Below are 15,038 nucleotides of genomic sequence, written 5' to 3'. Positions count from 1 at the left end.
CACCACCAGCCAAGCCAGGTCTTGGTGCATGTTGGTGAGTTCTGGCGATGAGGCATTTTGCAAGACAAGCTGGGCAGTCTGCTCTGGGAACCCCGCCACCGGATCCATCAAGTCCTTTCCCTACAGTGCCTGCAGGACATTCCGTGCTGACCACTGCCCAATGGACATGTGGTCAAAGGTAAGTGTGAATACTGTCAAATTCACAGCTGGTGGCTTTAATGCTTTGTACAATGCAGATTGCCTCCAAAACAAGGTACTTTTAGGACCATAGGAGACAGCTCAAAGAATGACAGGAATTTCAGTTGTGTTTATAATCAATATATTTGAGAGGAACAGCAGAGTACCATCTCCTGGGTCACAACGGGCAAACACCATCTTTCAGCTACTGAGCTAATGCCTTGGCCTTTGAACTCCATTTCTGTAGGTTACAGATGTGGAATCCACACACTCTGCCACAGGAAAGGCAGGAAGTGGGTGCATGTGAGTTGTGAAGAGAGCATTTGGTTCTGCTGAGCTGTATGCTTTCAACAAATGGGCAAGAGTCCCTTAGTCCCATTCCAAATGCTCCTTCTCCATTTTGAATAGTCATGGCCAAGGAATACTTCTGGAAGTGGGAGGTGTGAGACTTTCTCAAGAAGGTCTTGAAAATAAACAATCCCTTCACAGGGCACTCCGTATGCTGTGGATTGTTCACGACATTTGGGAATCAGCAGGTTGTACATCAGGCTCTGACTGGGAAAGGTTACTGTTGAGTGGTCCTCAAGACCTACAGCATTAACTTGTTTGTGCCGATATTTCTGGGGATCTTTGGAGCCAGACTGATGGGGTTAACAAGGCAGACTAGACGGTTGTCTGTCCAAGCCATTGGTATGTGTTGTGGCACTGGTGATGGGAACAACCTTACATTGTCTCACAGGCAATAACGTAACGTTGCAGGTACCCATGCCTTGATCAGAATGTAATCATGAGATGTTGTGTGTGTGTGTGTCCCTGTGTCAAAACTGAGTGGTGATTATGTCAAGGTTGTGCTCTAAGCACTGGGTCAACGTATACTGCCTTGTGTAGCAGAGAAACCTTTACTGACTGCACTTCCCTCCTTATCCTTAATCAAACTTCCCATAGCTGGAAAGATTTCTGTGGTTCTGACAGACCATCAGTTTATGCTAAGTTCATTTCTGTCGCACTTTGACAGATTGCATTAGTAGGTTGTAAAAAATTCTCCGTCAACTTCAATCAGTCAGAAGCAAATTGAAGAGGTGCTTTTTGGTTCAAAGCAGCCTTTTTCATTAATGGCCCAGGAATTGAGTTTTCTTTTTAGCCACAGCTTAACGTATGTTTGAACCATACACATGTCTGTGATTTGAATGTATTTTAAATGTCTGGTTTTATTTTTTAATTTTATCTAGTTTGTAAAATTAAGTATATAAATCAGTTAATGAATGACCTTTCTAACATTCTTAATAATCTTTCTATCTGAGGTCATACACAAGTTAGAGATAATATATCATTCTATTTATCAAGATTTTGGACTAATATTTCTCTCCCTTTTGAATGATTATGATGAAATGTTTAGTTTGATTAGGTCCCAGCAAAAAATATGGATACAAGGAACTGCAGATGCTGGTTTACAAAAAGAGATACAAAGTGCTGGAGTAACCCCATTTCACATTAGATGGAATGGGTGATTTATCAGGTCAAGACCCTTCTTCCGAAACGTTATCCATTCCTTCTATCCAGGGAATCGGCCTGTCCCTCTGAGTTACTCCAGCATTTTGTGACTTTTGTGTAAACCAGCATCTGCAGTTCCTTCCTACACATAGGTGACGTTGTGGCGGCTCCTAAGGGTCGTCCCATTATACTGCCGAACCCCTCGGCACAGGAGTGGTGCAGTCCGGAGGCGGTCCTTAGCCGGAGAAAATGCCTGATGGATATTTTGGAAAGATATCTCATGAATCTACTGTTCATTAATTATGATATTGTCCTCAATCGCCAATGAAATGACAATATTATTTCTGTCAAACTTTTCGGACTAATTGCAACAGCATTTTGATAGACCCCTCCACTACAACGTCTACTGTGGGTTTGGAGAAGAGCCCCCTCAGATGGCTTACAAAACTTATGAGTCCTGAACTTTCCATACTTTTTTTTCTGCAAAAAAGCTCCTGATGGATATTTGGGCTCAAGTAATATCTCAGGCAAAGTACTGGGAACATTACCATGATAAGCCTCAATCGCCAATGAAATGAATATCCGATACCTCCCATGAGAGGAGAAATGGCCTCAATGCAAAGGAGAGATTTAAAAGTACTTCCAAAGGGGCGGTGATCCTTCTTGGTCAGCAGATTACTGCCTTCATTATGAGTGGATTTACGGGTTGTGCTGGCTAGCCCTGGCAAAGTGACAGTTCTTGTCTGTAAATACACACTGAGCACTGACACTCAATGAGATGGTAGAATCTGGAAGGCACAGCATGTCTGTCAAATGTGATTTTTTAATTAAAATTGGTTGAATTGTGAAAACTCTTTTTGCCTCTCCTTGCCTTTCACAAGCTCCACCTCGGCCACTGCTAACAGCATCTCACTTACTAAGGTCAACACCTTCCTGCTTTCAGACAGAGGTTCAAGTCCCAATCCACTGGCCTCAGCATTAAATTCTAAGCTGTGGAAATGGTACATTACTGGGACAGCATAGTGGGTAGAGTTGCTCCCTCAAAGCACCAGAGACCCAGGTTCGATCCTGGCTATGGGTACTGTCTATATGGAGATGGTACATTCTCCCTGTGACTTTTTGGGGTTTTTTGCGGGTGCTCCTGTTCCCCCCACACTCCAAAGACGTACAGGACTGTAGGTTGGCTTTGGTAAAATTGTAAATTGGCCCTAGTGTGTAGGGTAGCACTGGTGTATGAGGGGTGATCACTGGTCGGCACGGACCCGATGGGCCGAAGGGCCTGTTTCCGCGCTGTATCTCTAAAGTCTAAAAGTCTAAGGTATTGATAAGATGTTAAGTAAAGACCCTGGATTGCATGCATGTTGGACACCGCGCATCTTGAGGAAATGCGATTCCTCCTAATGGATAAATCAGACCAATTCATAACGAGTTGGTCTCCATTTGTCGTCTTTTTTGGAATCATATGGTGCAACACAATTGTAAAAAATAACTGTTTCAGGACTGGACGAGGGATGGTCAAGATTATAAACAATCATCTCCTTACTTCTTTTCTTTACGTCTTATTCTCTTTTTCCTATTTTCTTTTCTTCAACTTTCTTCATTCATTCTTCTTTTTTCTTCTTCACACACTGTATATCTCACATCTTTCTATCCTTTACTATCTAATTTATTTTTCTTATTCTTATTCTTCTTTATTATAACAAAAAAAAAAGCTGTACATAAAATGTATTATGAAAATATATATTAGGCACTTTGGTGCCATATGATTGTACTTACTTCTAATAAAATAAAATATTTGAAAATAAATAAATAAATAAAATAAAGTCAAGACCCTGGCTGCCCTTTCAGATAGCTGTATACAATCCCACAGGCTTCTTTCAGGGGTGTTAGTCCCAGACTCCTGAATAATATTTTCTACTTGTCAACATTCTTAACACTGGTTATCAAGCCACTGGTACATTGCCGTGGAAGATTGCTTTGCACAGACTGACTGGTATATTCCTTACAATACAACACTGATCATATTTCATTGGCTATAAAGTGCTTTGGGATATGTGAAAGAAACATGGAAATCATTGTACAAATAAGTTGTTTTTTTTGCATTTCTTATGTCCTAAAAAGGCATACCTTATTTGAACTAGAAAGCACTTGTGGAGGAGTGAGGCAGAGGAGAAGAAAATATTCTCTAGCATTGTGCAGATGGTGGAAATTACAAATGAAAGAACAGGAGATGTTGGGATCTGAACCCGACAGTCAGTGGAGGAAATAGATGAGTTCTCATTTCAGAGGTAGACCCTTCAGATCGTGAGACTGCAGGGACTAACAACTTGATTCGTGATTAGTACAGGTGTCAGAGGTTATGGGGAGAAGGTACATGGTACATGGTAGGGAATTGAAGAATGTAGGTGAACAGAGGGATCTGGGAATAACTGTGCACAGTTCCCTGAAAGTGGAATCTCATGTATTATAACAAAAAAAGAAAGCTGTACATAAAATGTATTATGTAGGCACTTTGGTGCCATATTATAAATCTTACTTCTGAGTATAGAAGTTGGGATGAATGTTAAATAAATACAAGGCATTGGTGAGGCCAACCCTGGCTGCCCTTTCAGATTTTGGTCACCTAATCCCACAGGATGTCAACAAAATAGAGAGAGTACAGAGGTCCTGAACTAGAATTTTGCCTGGGTTTCAGCAACTAAGTTACAGAAAGGTTGAACAAGTTAGGGCTTTATTGCTTTGGAGCGCAGAAGGTTAAGGGGGACTGATATATTTTTTACAATGATGAGAGGGATAGACAGAGTTGACGTGGAAAAGCTTTTCCCACTGAGAGTAGGGAAGATTCAAACAAGGGGACATGACATGTAGAATTAAGGGACTTTTTTTTGCATTTCTTATGTCCTAAAAAGGCTACCTTATTTGAACTAGGTAGCTGTGTGGATGAGCTTCCAGTGAAGGAGGTGGAGCAAATATTCTTTATCATTTGTGCAAATTGGATGGAAATATGGATGGGAAGGAATGGAGGGGAGATGTTGGGATCTGACCCGCAGTATATGGGACTAGGGGAGATATGATGTTCTCATTTCACGGACTAGAAGGATCGTGAGACTGCAGGGACTAACCATGCTGTAATCGTGTTATATGGTTATATGGTTATAAGGCAGGAGAATTGAGTTAAGAGGGAGAGATAGATCAGCCATGATTGAATGACGGAGTAGACTTGATGGGCCGAGTGGCCTAATTCTACTCCTATCACTTCTGACCTTATGATCATATAACCTGCTGCTTTCAGTAGTTTCTCTCTTCTGATGAAACATGTATATGAATTTCACTCATGAGTCACACCATTTAAAGTACAGGCCTCAGCTGTCCAAAGCTCTTGTTTGGCATGAGTGCCTGACAGAAGGAAAGGAATAGTATCACTTCATAATACCTCCTGTAGTTAATTACATTAAATTTGACTTTCTGTAGGCTGATGCTTTCTAGACTTCGAAATTCTTAAGGGGTTGGACAGGCTAGATGCAGGAAGATTGTTCCCGATGTTGGGGAAGTCCAGGACAAGGGGCCACAGTTTAAGGATAAAGGGGAAATCCTTTAGGACCGAGATGAGCAACACATTTTTCACACCGAGAGTGGTAAATCTCTGGAACTCTCTGCCACAGATGGTAGTTGAGGCCAGTTCATTGGCTATATTTAAGAGGGAGTTAGATGTGGCCCTTGTGGCCAAAGGGATCAGGGAGTATGGAGAGAAGGCAGGTACAGGATACCGAGTTGGATGATCAGCCATGATCATATTGAATGGCGGTGCAGGCTCGAAGGGCCGAATGGCCTACTCCTGCACCTATTTTCTATCTTTCTATGTTTCTATGTTTCTCAGGTAAACTAGGCGCATTCTTCAGGAGAAAGACATTTTTTTTCAGAATCAATGGTTTGTAGGTTAATTGACTTCAGTAAAATTGTAAATTGTCCCCAGGGTGTAGGATATTGCGAGTTTAATAGATGACCGCTGGTCGGCATGGACTCGGAGGGCTGAAGGACATGTTTCCACGCTGTATCTCTAAAGTCTAAATTAACTGTTATGTGGAAAATAATTACCTAATTGTACATTGCCACCCCTAAATAAATATAATTAAATAAAGTTTCTAGCACTTTTATTTTATTGACTCGGATGGTTTGAGTTAATTGGAAAAAGTTTCTGTTTGGCAAAGTGTAAAAAGAAACTGCAGATGCTGGTTTGAACTGAAGATAGACATAAAAAGCTGGAGTAATTCAGCAGGACAGGCAGCATCTCTGGAGAGGAATGGGTGACGTTTCAGGTCGAGGCCCTTCGTCAGATTCCTTCTCTTCAGAGATGCTGCCTGTCCCGGTGAATTACTCCAGCTTTTTGTGTCTATCTTCAGTTTGTCAATGTTCCATGATTAATGTCTGGACTGTGCCTGGTCACAACCCCATCATACATGAACAAACGTTGCCTGTGAATCCTTGTAAAAAACATCATATGTGTCCTTTTTTTAAAATCTTTCTCTGCCTTGTTTGTTACTGATGTGTTGCTGTGAGTGACTCCTGTTAGTCGATGTTGGTTCTTACTCTTAATTGTTACTCCATTTGCATGTACTCAATGGACAGGAAACTGAAAGCTCCCAGTCTGCAATGCTTGTAAGTAAAACCTGATCATGTATTGATAAGCCCCTGCTTGCTGCCATTCACACCTTGGTGCACAAATCATGCTGCTATACCCAGAAAGTCTTTTTGTTTAAATAAATGTGTGACATCTATTTTGGAACTTATGGTAAAAAACTGAACCTGATTAATAATTAGGAATAATACTTAGGAAGATAAAAATACATTTACATTCGACAGAAAAAAAGTCACATCATAAAATATACAATTTATAGCAGGCCCCTGGTATAACTTGCTTCTTTGCAGGCATTCTAGCATAAAATCTAAGATTTTCAGCAAGTGCCTTCATCGATTTAGGTTTATTATGCAACATTTTGCAGACTTCAATTCCCATTCAAAATGGCATGAATTGAGCAGCAACCATTACATTGCAGCATAAAACCAGAGTTGATAGACCTGTGCCACTCTGCTGAAGATGGTCCCACAGATCCTTTGGGTAGGGAGTGCCAGCTTTTTAGAGCAAATGATGATGAAGGAATGGAAAAACCTTCTTAGGCAAGAACACGGAGAGAACTCTGAAGTAGTGGCATTATGCGCACCCACTGTTTTTAATGGAAGAGATCCTAATGCAAGGCTCCTCATTGCCGAAGGGGCCTTGGCAATTTGTGGCAATGTATCCCCTTGATGCTACAACAAGAGGTATGCTGCGCTATGAGTGGGTGACATGTTTAAGATTTATTGAGAACTTGAGGGGTAACCTTTTCACCCAGAGAGTCGTGGGTACTTGAAATAAACTGCCAGAGGAGATAGTTAAGGCAGGTACAATAATAACATTTAAAAGACACTTGGACAGGTACAGGGAGGGATAGGAAAAGTTTAAAAGGATATGGGCCTTATGCGGGCAATGAGACAAGCTTAGATAAGGCATCTTGGTCGGCATGGATGAGTTGGGCTGAAGGGCCTGTGTTGTTTGGTTCTATGACTCTGACAATTTCTACAGGTTTATCCCAATTAACGTATTCAGGGAGTTTGGTCTCTTCTGCTGCACTGTAAAATGATGCTGATTGTAACCTTTGGGAGCGGGGTTTTATACATGAGTGTTTACATGCATTCCCTGGACAGGGGAATTGCGGTTAATAAGGTAACATAAATGAGATAATGCCTGAGCTAGTTTGTCATTGGAACTTTTAATTGAATCCCAATTCCCTGCTCTTTTTGTGAACCTGTACTTTTCCACACCACAACTGCTTATCTAATTCCATCTTGAACGCTATGCTTCACATCAACAATCCCTTGTTAGTCTCCATTAAAAACTGAAGGCCCTTGTGTGATTTGTTTAAAGAATATCACGTCCTGCGTGTGCTTAATGCAAAAATCTGAAACATTGAAAATAAAAACTTAATGAAACAAATTATCTTCAAACTACTTTAATCAATGTTAACAAACCAAGAAAATATATAACAGACTAATGTGTTATGTGAGTTTATATATTTTGTTGCAGTATAATGACATTAATTTACTTATAATACATAAAGCATGAGGTGCAATTTTTTTCACTCGGAGGGTGGTGGGTATATGGAATGAGCTGCCAGAGGAGCCAGAGGTTGCTACAACAACAGTATTTAAAAGATTGTTACTTACTCCGTTTTTTGTTAAGCTTTGATTCCAAACCACTCCAGGGTCCCACCCCTCAATGTCTTTGTGACGTTTACTATCCTCTAAAGTAAGCCTGAACACTTTGGGCAAAAATGTATTGCTTCATTAAACGACTTCAATCTCTTCTTTGGCAGAACATGTTTGAAAGTAAGCCTAGTCTACCCGAGTACAAAGTGGCATCAGTCCAGAAATCCCGCTTCATCCTCCTGCATTACAGTACCTTCAAAGCTGGCTGGGACTGGCTTATCCTGCTGGCCACGTTTTACGTTGCGGTGACCGTCCCGTACAACGTTTGCTTCACGGAGAGTGACGACAGCTCCTCCACTTCCCGCAGCACCACCGTCAGTGATGTTGCTGTGGAAATGCTTTTCATTTTCGGTGAGGCAAATTTTCACTTCATTATTACCACGCCTGAAAACGCAATAGACCAAGTTTCCTTCTGGCAAAAAGAGAACAAGAGGTTGCAGTTATTCAGTTTTCTTGAACAGTTCTTGACGCATGTATCTCGTTCATTTTTATTTTGCCCACTTTACTACTTTAATAATATTTCACTACATATACTGATTGTGACAAATGTTCATACCCTTTAATGTTTCCATCATCCTTAAGTCGTTCAGTTGCTTGGTCATTCATTTCCCATTAATTCCATTCCCAAGCACTCCGACTGATTTACTACATATTACACTGAACCGTAGGTGGCAATTGCATTTGAAAGTGAATTTAAAAATTACCAAAGGCTTTACAATATTACGTGATTCTTGTGAATTGCTTGAAAGTGTTTGTAATATTCAATTATGGATTTGAGAGTCAAAAGCAGCCATGAAAATCCAGGCTCCATCCAAAGCACCGCATTTACGGACATTAGTCCCTGTTTAGAGATACAGCATGAAAACAGGCCCTTTGGTCCACAGAGTCTATGCCAACCCATTCACACTAGTTCTATGGTATCACACTTTCTCCTCCACTCCCTACATATTCGGGCAATTTACAGGGACCAATTATTCTACAAATTTACACATCTTTTGGATGTGGGAGGCAGCTGGACCACCCGGAGGAGACCTGCATGGTCACAAGGAGAACATGCAAACTCCACACTCACAGCATCCGAGGTGAGGATCAAACCCTGGTCTCTGGAGCTACGAGGCAGCAGCTCTACCAGCTGCACCACTGTTTTTGCCCTAGTGCTTGCAACCCCAGGTTCATTTGTTCCTACTGCAGGATCATATATATGCACAGTAAGGCCAGCAGCACGTTGCCCATGAGGGTCCCGACCCCCAGGTTAAGATCACTGACATGGAAGGTGATGGTTAGCCAAGACAGTGACCATTTGAGAATACTGTAACTAAATTGCCACTTGTTTTCATTGAAGCCCCACACACGTGGACTTGGGAGGATGGATTGGTGTTCATTAGCCATATTAAATCCAGCCTAGTAAGCAGCCTTGATCCACTGCAGTGAGCCTACCACCATAACATGTCCATGGCAGATGCCATCATCCTTATTGTACATTTAAGATTATTGGTGTTACATGCAATCTTCCATGAAATCACTTGTAATTATGAAGGCTTGGTTTACACTTTATTTCCTTCATTAACACTTCTTGCTTTATTCTCTTTAACCAACAGATATTATCCTGAACTTTCGGACCACATATGTCAGTCAGTCAGGTCAAGTAGTCTACGATGCTCGATCTATCTGCATCCATTATGGAACCACGTGGTTTATTGTGGATTTAATAGCTGCATTGCCATTTGATCTACTCTATGCCTTTAACATTACTGTGGTAAGTTGCATTTGACAATGTTCTCTTTTACCAGGATCCACAGGCGAGATGATTAGCTGCATTCATTCCAATAATGAGGTCTGAGTTTTTCTGAATGGATAAGAAGCAGAATAATCTCTTTAATTTGTATCCATTTTTATAATAACTTTAGTAAAGGCATGATTTGTTATATTTATGTTGGGGGTGGGGGGGGGGGGGGGGGGGGGGGAGGGAGCAAAATGAGGATGAGTAAAGTTGGGTAGAGCGGTGGCAGATGGAATTTCATTCTGATAAGTGCGGGATGTATTTCGGGAAGGTAGGACATTAAAGTAAACTGTAGGGCGCTGAGGAGTGTCGGCGAACAGAGGGACCTTGCGGTAGGCGGCGCGGCTCTGGCCAGCAGCGGCCTCTGCAGTCTGTCCGCGTTTTTATTATTTTCTGTCTGTGTTTTAATGTAGTTTTTGTTATTTTTTGTTGGGGTGTGTGTGTGGGGGGGATGGGGGTGGGGTGGGAGGGGGGGGGAAACTTTTTAAATCTCTCCCTGCACTGGAGACCCGACCTTTTTCTCGTCGGGTTTCCGTTGTCGTTGGGGCTGCAACGAGGAGCGGCCTCCAACAGGAAGAAGCCGGGGACTCTGGTGCTACTCACCGTCGCCGTCGCGGGGCTGGCCGAGTCCGGAACGGTTGGAGCGGTGGAGGAGCGCTGCTGCTGCTGCTGCCGATGCCGCTGCTGAGTCGGAGGCTGCTGCTGCGGGTCTGCGGACAGCGGCGCCGGGAGCCCGCGGGTCCCTGGAGGGAGACCACTTTTCGGGGCTCCTGCAACGGCGAATTCTCCCGCCCGTGTTGCGGGGTTGAAGAGCTCCTGGAGCGGGGCCTCACTACACCGCCCCGCGCGGCTGGAATGGCCGCGGGACTTTGCGAGCGCACACCGGGGGCTCCAACATCAAGACCCGGTGTGCGACCTCACACCACCCGGCGTGGCTTTAATGGCCGCGGGACAATCGCCATCGCCAGCCGGGGGCTTTGACTTTGACTCTGACATCGGGGGAGAGTGCAGTGGAGAGATAATTTTTTTTCGGCCTTCCATCACAGCTATGTGATGGATGTTTATGTAAAATGTAATTATGTTGTGTCTGGGTCTATTTGTGTGTAATGTATGGCTGCAGAAACGGCATTTCGTTTGGACCTCTAGGGGTCCAAATGACAATTAAATTGACTCTTGACTCTTGACTCTTGCGATACAAGTCCATAGTTCCCTAAAATTGGCATCACTAGTAGATAGGGTGGTGGAGAAGGCAAATAACACGCTTGCCTTCATAGGTCAGGGTATAGAATATAGCAAATACAGAGTGCTGGAGTAACTCAGAAGGTCAGGCAGCATCTGTGGAGAACTGCAGAGTAACTCAGAGGGACAGGCAGCATCTCTGGATAGAAGAAATGGATGACATTTTAGGTCAATACCCTTCTTCAGACTAAGAGTCAGGGAGAATGGAGACAGAGATAAGGAAGGGTAAGGCGTGAAAACAAGACATCAAAAGAGATGTAGATCAAGGATAATGGTCGGTGAGTACGGAGATCAGAGGTTTTAGAGTGGGACGAGATTATAGAAATAGGAATGGAAACACTTGGAGAGATTTGAAGACAACGAAGAAGATATTAAATCCGAGGCATTACCTGTGTGGAAGCCAGTGCAGGTCAACATGCATAGCTATAATCAGTGGTAAGACTTGACTTAGACCAAGTTAGGATAGCAGAGTGTTAAGTGAGCTGTTTATGTAGGGTGGATGATGGGAGGTTAACCTGGACTGAGATGGAAGAGTCATACTCAGACAAAGGCAAGGATGTGGATATCAGAGAGCAGATGAACTTTGAAAATGGTGAACACATTTTCACAGGTGGAAGTGGTCAGTCTTGTGCTGGAGTGGTTATATATTCCGAACCTCAGCTGTGTCATTCCCAATACTATCATCATGAATGGTCTCGTGTAGCCTTAGATAGAATGCTGGGTTGGAAGTGGTGGCCAGGCAGAAGTTGTGGCATAGACTGTGGCATAGACAAATCCAAGGCAGCAGATTGTGCCGGAGAGCTGGAGATGTGGTGGAGCTGAGTGGCATCATATCTATTTGAAATATCCATGGATTCGAATGATACATCCAGGGGAACGGAAGGGAGTAAAAAAATCCCCTTGTGGGATTCCAGAGTTAGCAGTGTAAGAGTGGAAAATAAATTATTGCAAATACAGTTCAACAAGAAGAGGGGACCAAACAAGAGAAATTCCAGTCAGCTAGAAACGAGGGAGGTGTTGGAGGGAAGACAGAGCAGCAACTGCATCATAATGCCAGACAGGATAATGGGAGGACAGTTAAGGGGGGACTTGATAGAGATCTTTAAAATGATGAGAGGGATAGACAGAGTTGATGTGGCCAAGCTTTTCCCTTTGAGAGTAGGGAAGATTCAAACAAGAGGACATGACTTCAGAATTAAGGGACAGAAGTTTAGGGGTAACATGAGGGGGAACTTCTTTACTCAGAGAGTGGTAGCGGTGTGGAATGAGCTTCCAGTGGAAGTGGTGGAGGCAGGTTCGATGGTATAATTTAAAAATAAATTGGATAGGCATATGGGTGAGAAGGGAATGGAGGGTTATGGTATGAGTGCAGGCAGGTGGGACTAAGGGAAAATAATTGTTCGGCACGGAATTGTAGGGCCGAGATGGCCTGTTTCCGTGCTGTAATTGTTATATGGTTATATGGTTATAAGGATGAGAAAAAAAGGCCACAATCATAGATGCAAGAAGCTGCATTGTCTGACTGATAGGTGGGCCCCTCGGGTAGAGTGGTGGGAGCAGATATCTGATTGAAGGAATGGAAACATTCACATGCAGAGACATGGGCGCAGACCACTGAAGGGGCAACTGGTGGAGGACAGGTGAGAACATGGGGTGGTGTCACGATTCTCCTAAAACAAGTGGATTCTTCACTCAAATCTGCTTTAATTTGGACTTTATTAACTATTCTGTAGTTAATACCCAATTGGATTGTTTCAATTAGACGATGGAACTAACTGTTATACATCTGTTATGCTGACATGCATATAATTAACAAAGTTTCAGTGGAATGATTCCATAACAATCTACCCACAAATTAAAGAGAGAAGCCTGTGTTGTTTTCCCAAATTCTCTCAGGTCTGCTGCTACTTGGCAAATGCCTGTCTGGTACGACAGCGACTATGAATAATATGAATAAATATGAATAAATAACAATCTGGATGCTTTCTCAGGGTGGGTCTGAAAATAGATTCTGCTTCATCACACTGCCCTGGTAGGATATCTATTGAGGGCAGAGTTTCTTTTTGGGGAAAACTTGTAATGATTCAGAGGCTGAGGCAAAGGTGATCAGTGATATTAAATGTGGAAACAGGTAATTGCTGGATAACTTTTGGGAAAAGTTGGGAATGTAGAATGGGACCCAAGCCACTTTCCAATTTATCTGGGGATGAAAAATGGATCGTGTCCCAAGAGACCTGGCAGACAGGTCTGCAGAGGAAAGTGGAAACTGTACCCACTAAGGTTCTCATCCTGGTGTGGCTGCATTAAGCTGAGCAAAGACCTTGGATATGCAACCACCAAGTGCCACTAGTGCAAAGTTCTACCTGTTCCTAGTGTTGTGAGGGATGGGCCACAACATGTTTCCATGGAACGGTCCTTTAGTTGTCTCCTCTATCTTGCAATAAGGTTCCTGCACAAAATATCTTTGCTCACCAATTACCTGCATGGATTGTCCTGGAAGCTCGACAAGAGAAGTAGATGGTGGATTCTATTGGATGGTTTCCTCAGTCAAAATACTGGTTTTGAGTTCACCAGGACAAGATGTCCAAGGATCATAGTTTTAGGGAGTATTGGTGGCTGAGGCGTAGACTCTGGGCTTACCAGGGCCTTTTACTATTCATTCACAAGATGTAGACATTGCTCACATTACCTGCATTTATCTTCCATCCCTAATTGTCCCCAAAGTGAGCTGGCGGTTACAGATAGAAGATGAGCAAATTGTGAAGACAGAGGAAGAAATGTGGGTGGAAGGCGAGAGGGAAAGGGAGAAATGAGTGCGAGTCCAGGTAGGGTGCAGGAAGATGGCTCAAAGAAATGTCGCTAACAGATCTACTCTCCAAATGTGATGGACCAAGAAATTCTTCCCACTCCTTCTTGTTATATTTTTCAAGCATCAATGTTTGCCATTTTAATGATCGGATCATTTAATTACTCAACGGGAATGCCCTGCATCAGTGCGGAGGCCAATTGAAAAGTCATCCAATAGTAAACATCGGCTGCGCTGGTTTGTTTTCCAGACCTCTCTGGTTCACTTGTTGAAGACAGTGCGTCTGTTACGACTGCTGCGGTTGTTCCAAAAGCTTGACCGTTATTCGCAGTACAGCGCCATGGTCCTAACACTTCTCATGTCAATGTTTGCGCTGCTCGCTCATTGGATGGCCTGCATCTGGTACGTCATTGGCAGGAGGGAGATGGCAATGAATGATCCACAAACCTGGGATATTGGTAAGTCCAGGCCAAGCTTTGAATCATACAGGTATATCCTTGAACTTAACCTGCCTAAATATTTATCCATCGAAGATCTTGATGCCACTATCCAGTGCTCACTGTTAATGTTTAGTTTTACCTTCTTCAACGTTACATCCAGTTTATTCTCCTTGGGACACTTCAGAATCTATAGGTGTTCTATTAATCCGATGCTTTCAGTGGTATTAGCTCAGAAATGCAGTGTCATTAACATAAATGAATTATTTATTCCAAGTTTTCCAAGATTACCTCCAGTGTTAATGTCTGAGCAAATTTATTTCATGCTCTTAAATCAGCTTTAATGAAAATTAACATAGTTTAATGGACTGTTGAAGGTTACTGGAACTTGCATTGTTGCATGGAACACCTGGACCTGATTGTACATGCCTTCCCCATCAACGTTTATGTACCGATTTGAAATATGTGATCACTGGAAGAGTAATGCCCGTCCCACTTAGGAAACATGAACGGAAACCTCAGGAGACTTTGCGCCCCACCCAAGGTTTCCCTGCGGTTCCCGGAGGTTGCAGGTGGTTGCCGAAGGTTGCAGGTAGTGGAAGCAGGTAGGGAGACTGACATAAACCTCCGGGAACCTCCGGGAACCGCACGGAAACCTTGGGTGGGACGCAAAGTCTCCAGAGGTTTCCGTTCAGGTTTCCTAAGTGGGACAGGGGCATTAGGTTGTTGTTGAAAGCCTTGGTAGTGCCATGTTGTGGCTCAGAAGAGCTTTAACCAGGAACTTGGTTTCGGTTCACCTTCTTTC

At 43.0% G+C, this 15,038-nt stretch overlaps 1 protein-coding gene across 1 annotated transcript in view; it reads left to right on the top strand.

Annotated features, from left to right (window-relative positions):
* kcnh4b (potassium voltage-gated channel, subfamily H (eag-related), member 4b) overlaps window positions 1–15,038 on the top strand; it is a 77,109-nt gene that overhangs the window by 45,772 nt on the left and 16,299 nt on the right. The window contains exons 5-7 of the mRNA XM_055657126.1: window positions 8,079–8,322; window positions 9,570–9,727; window positions 14,047–14,254. Coding sequence (XP_055513101.1) covers window positions 8,079–8,322; window positions 9,570–9,727; window positions 14,047–14,254 — 610 coding nt within the window. The remainder of the gene's footprint in view (window positions 1–8,078; window positions 8,323–9,569; window positions 9,728–14,046; window positions 14,255–15,038) is intronic.

The sequence above is a fragment of the Leucoraja erinacea genome, chromosome 27, assembly GCF_028641065.1.
Source record: "Leucoraja erinacea ecotype New England chromosome 27, Leri_hhj_1, whole genome shotgun sequence".
In the NCBI taxonomy this organism is placed as follows: Eukaryota; Metazoa; Chordata; class Chondrichthyes; order Rajiformes; family Rajidae; genus Leucoraja; species Leucoraja erinaceus.
This window is presented reverse-complemented; position numbering and strand designations above follow the sequence as displayed.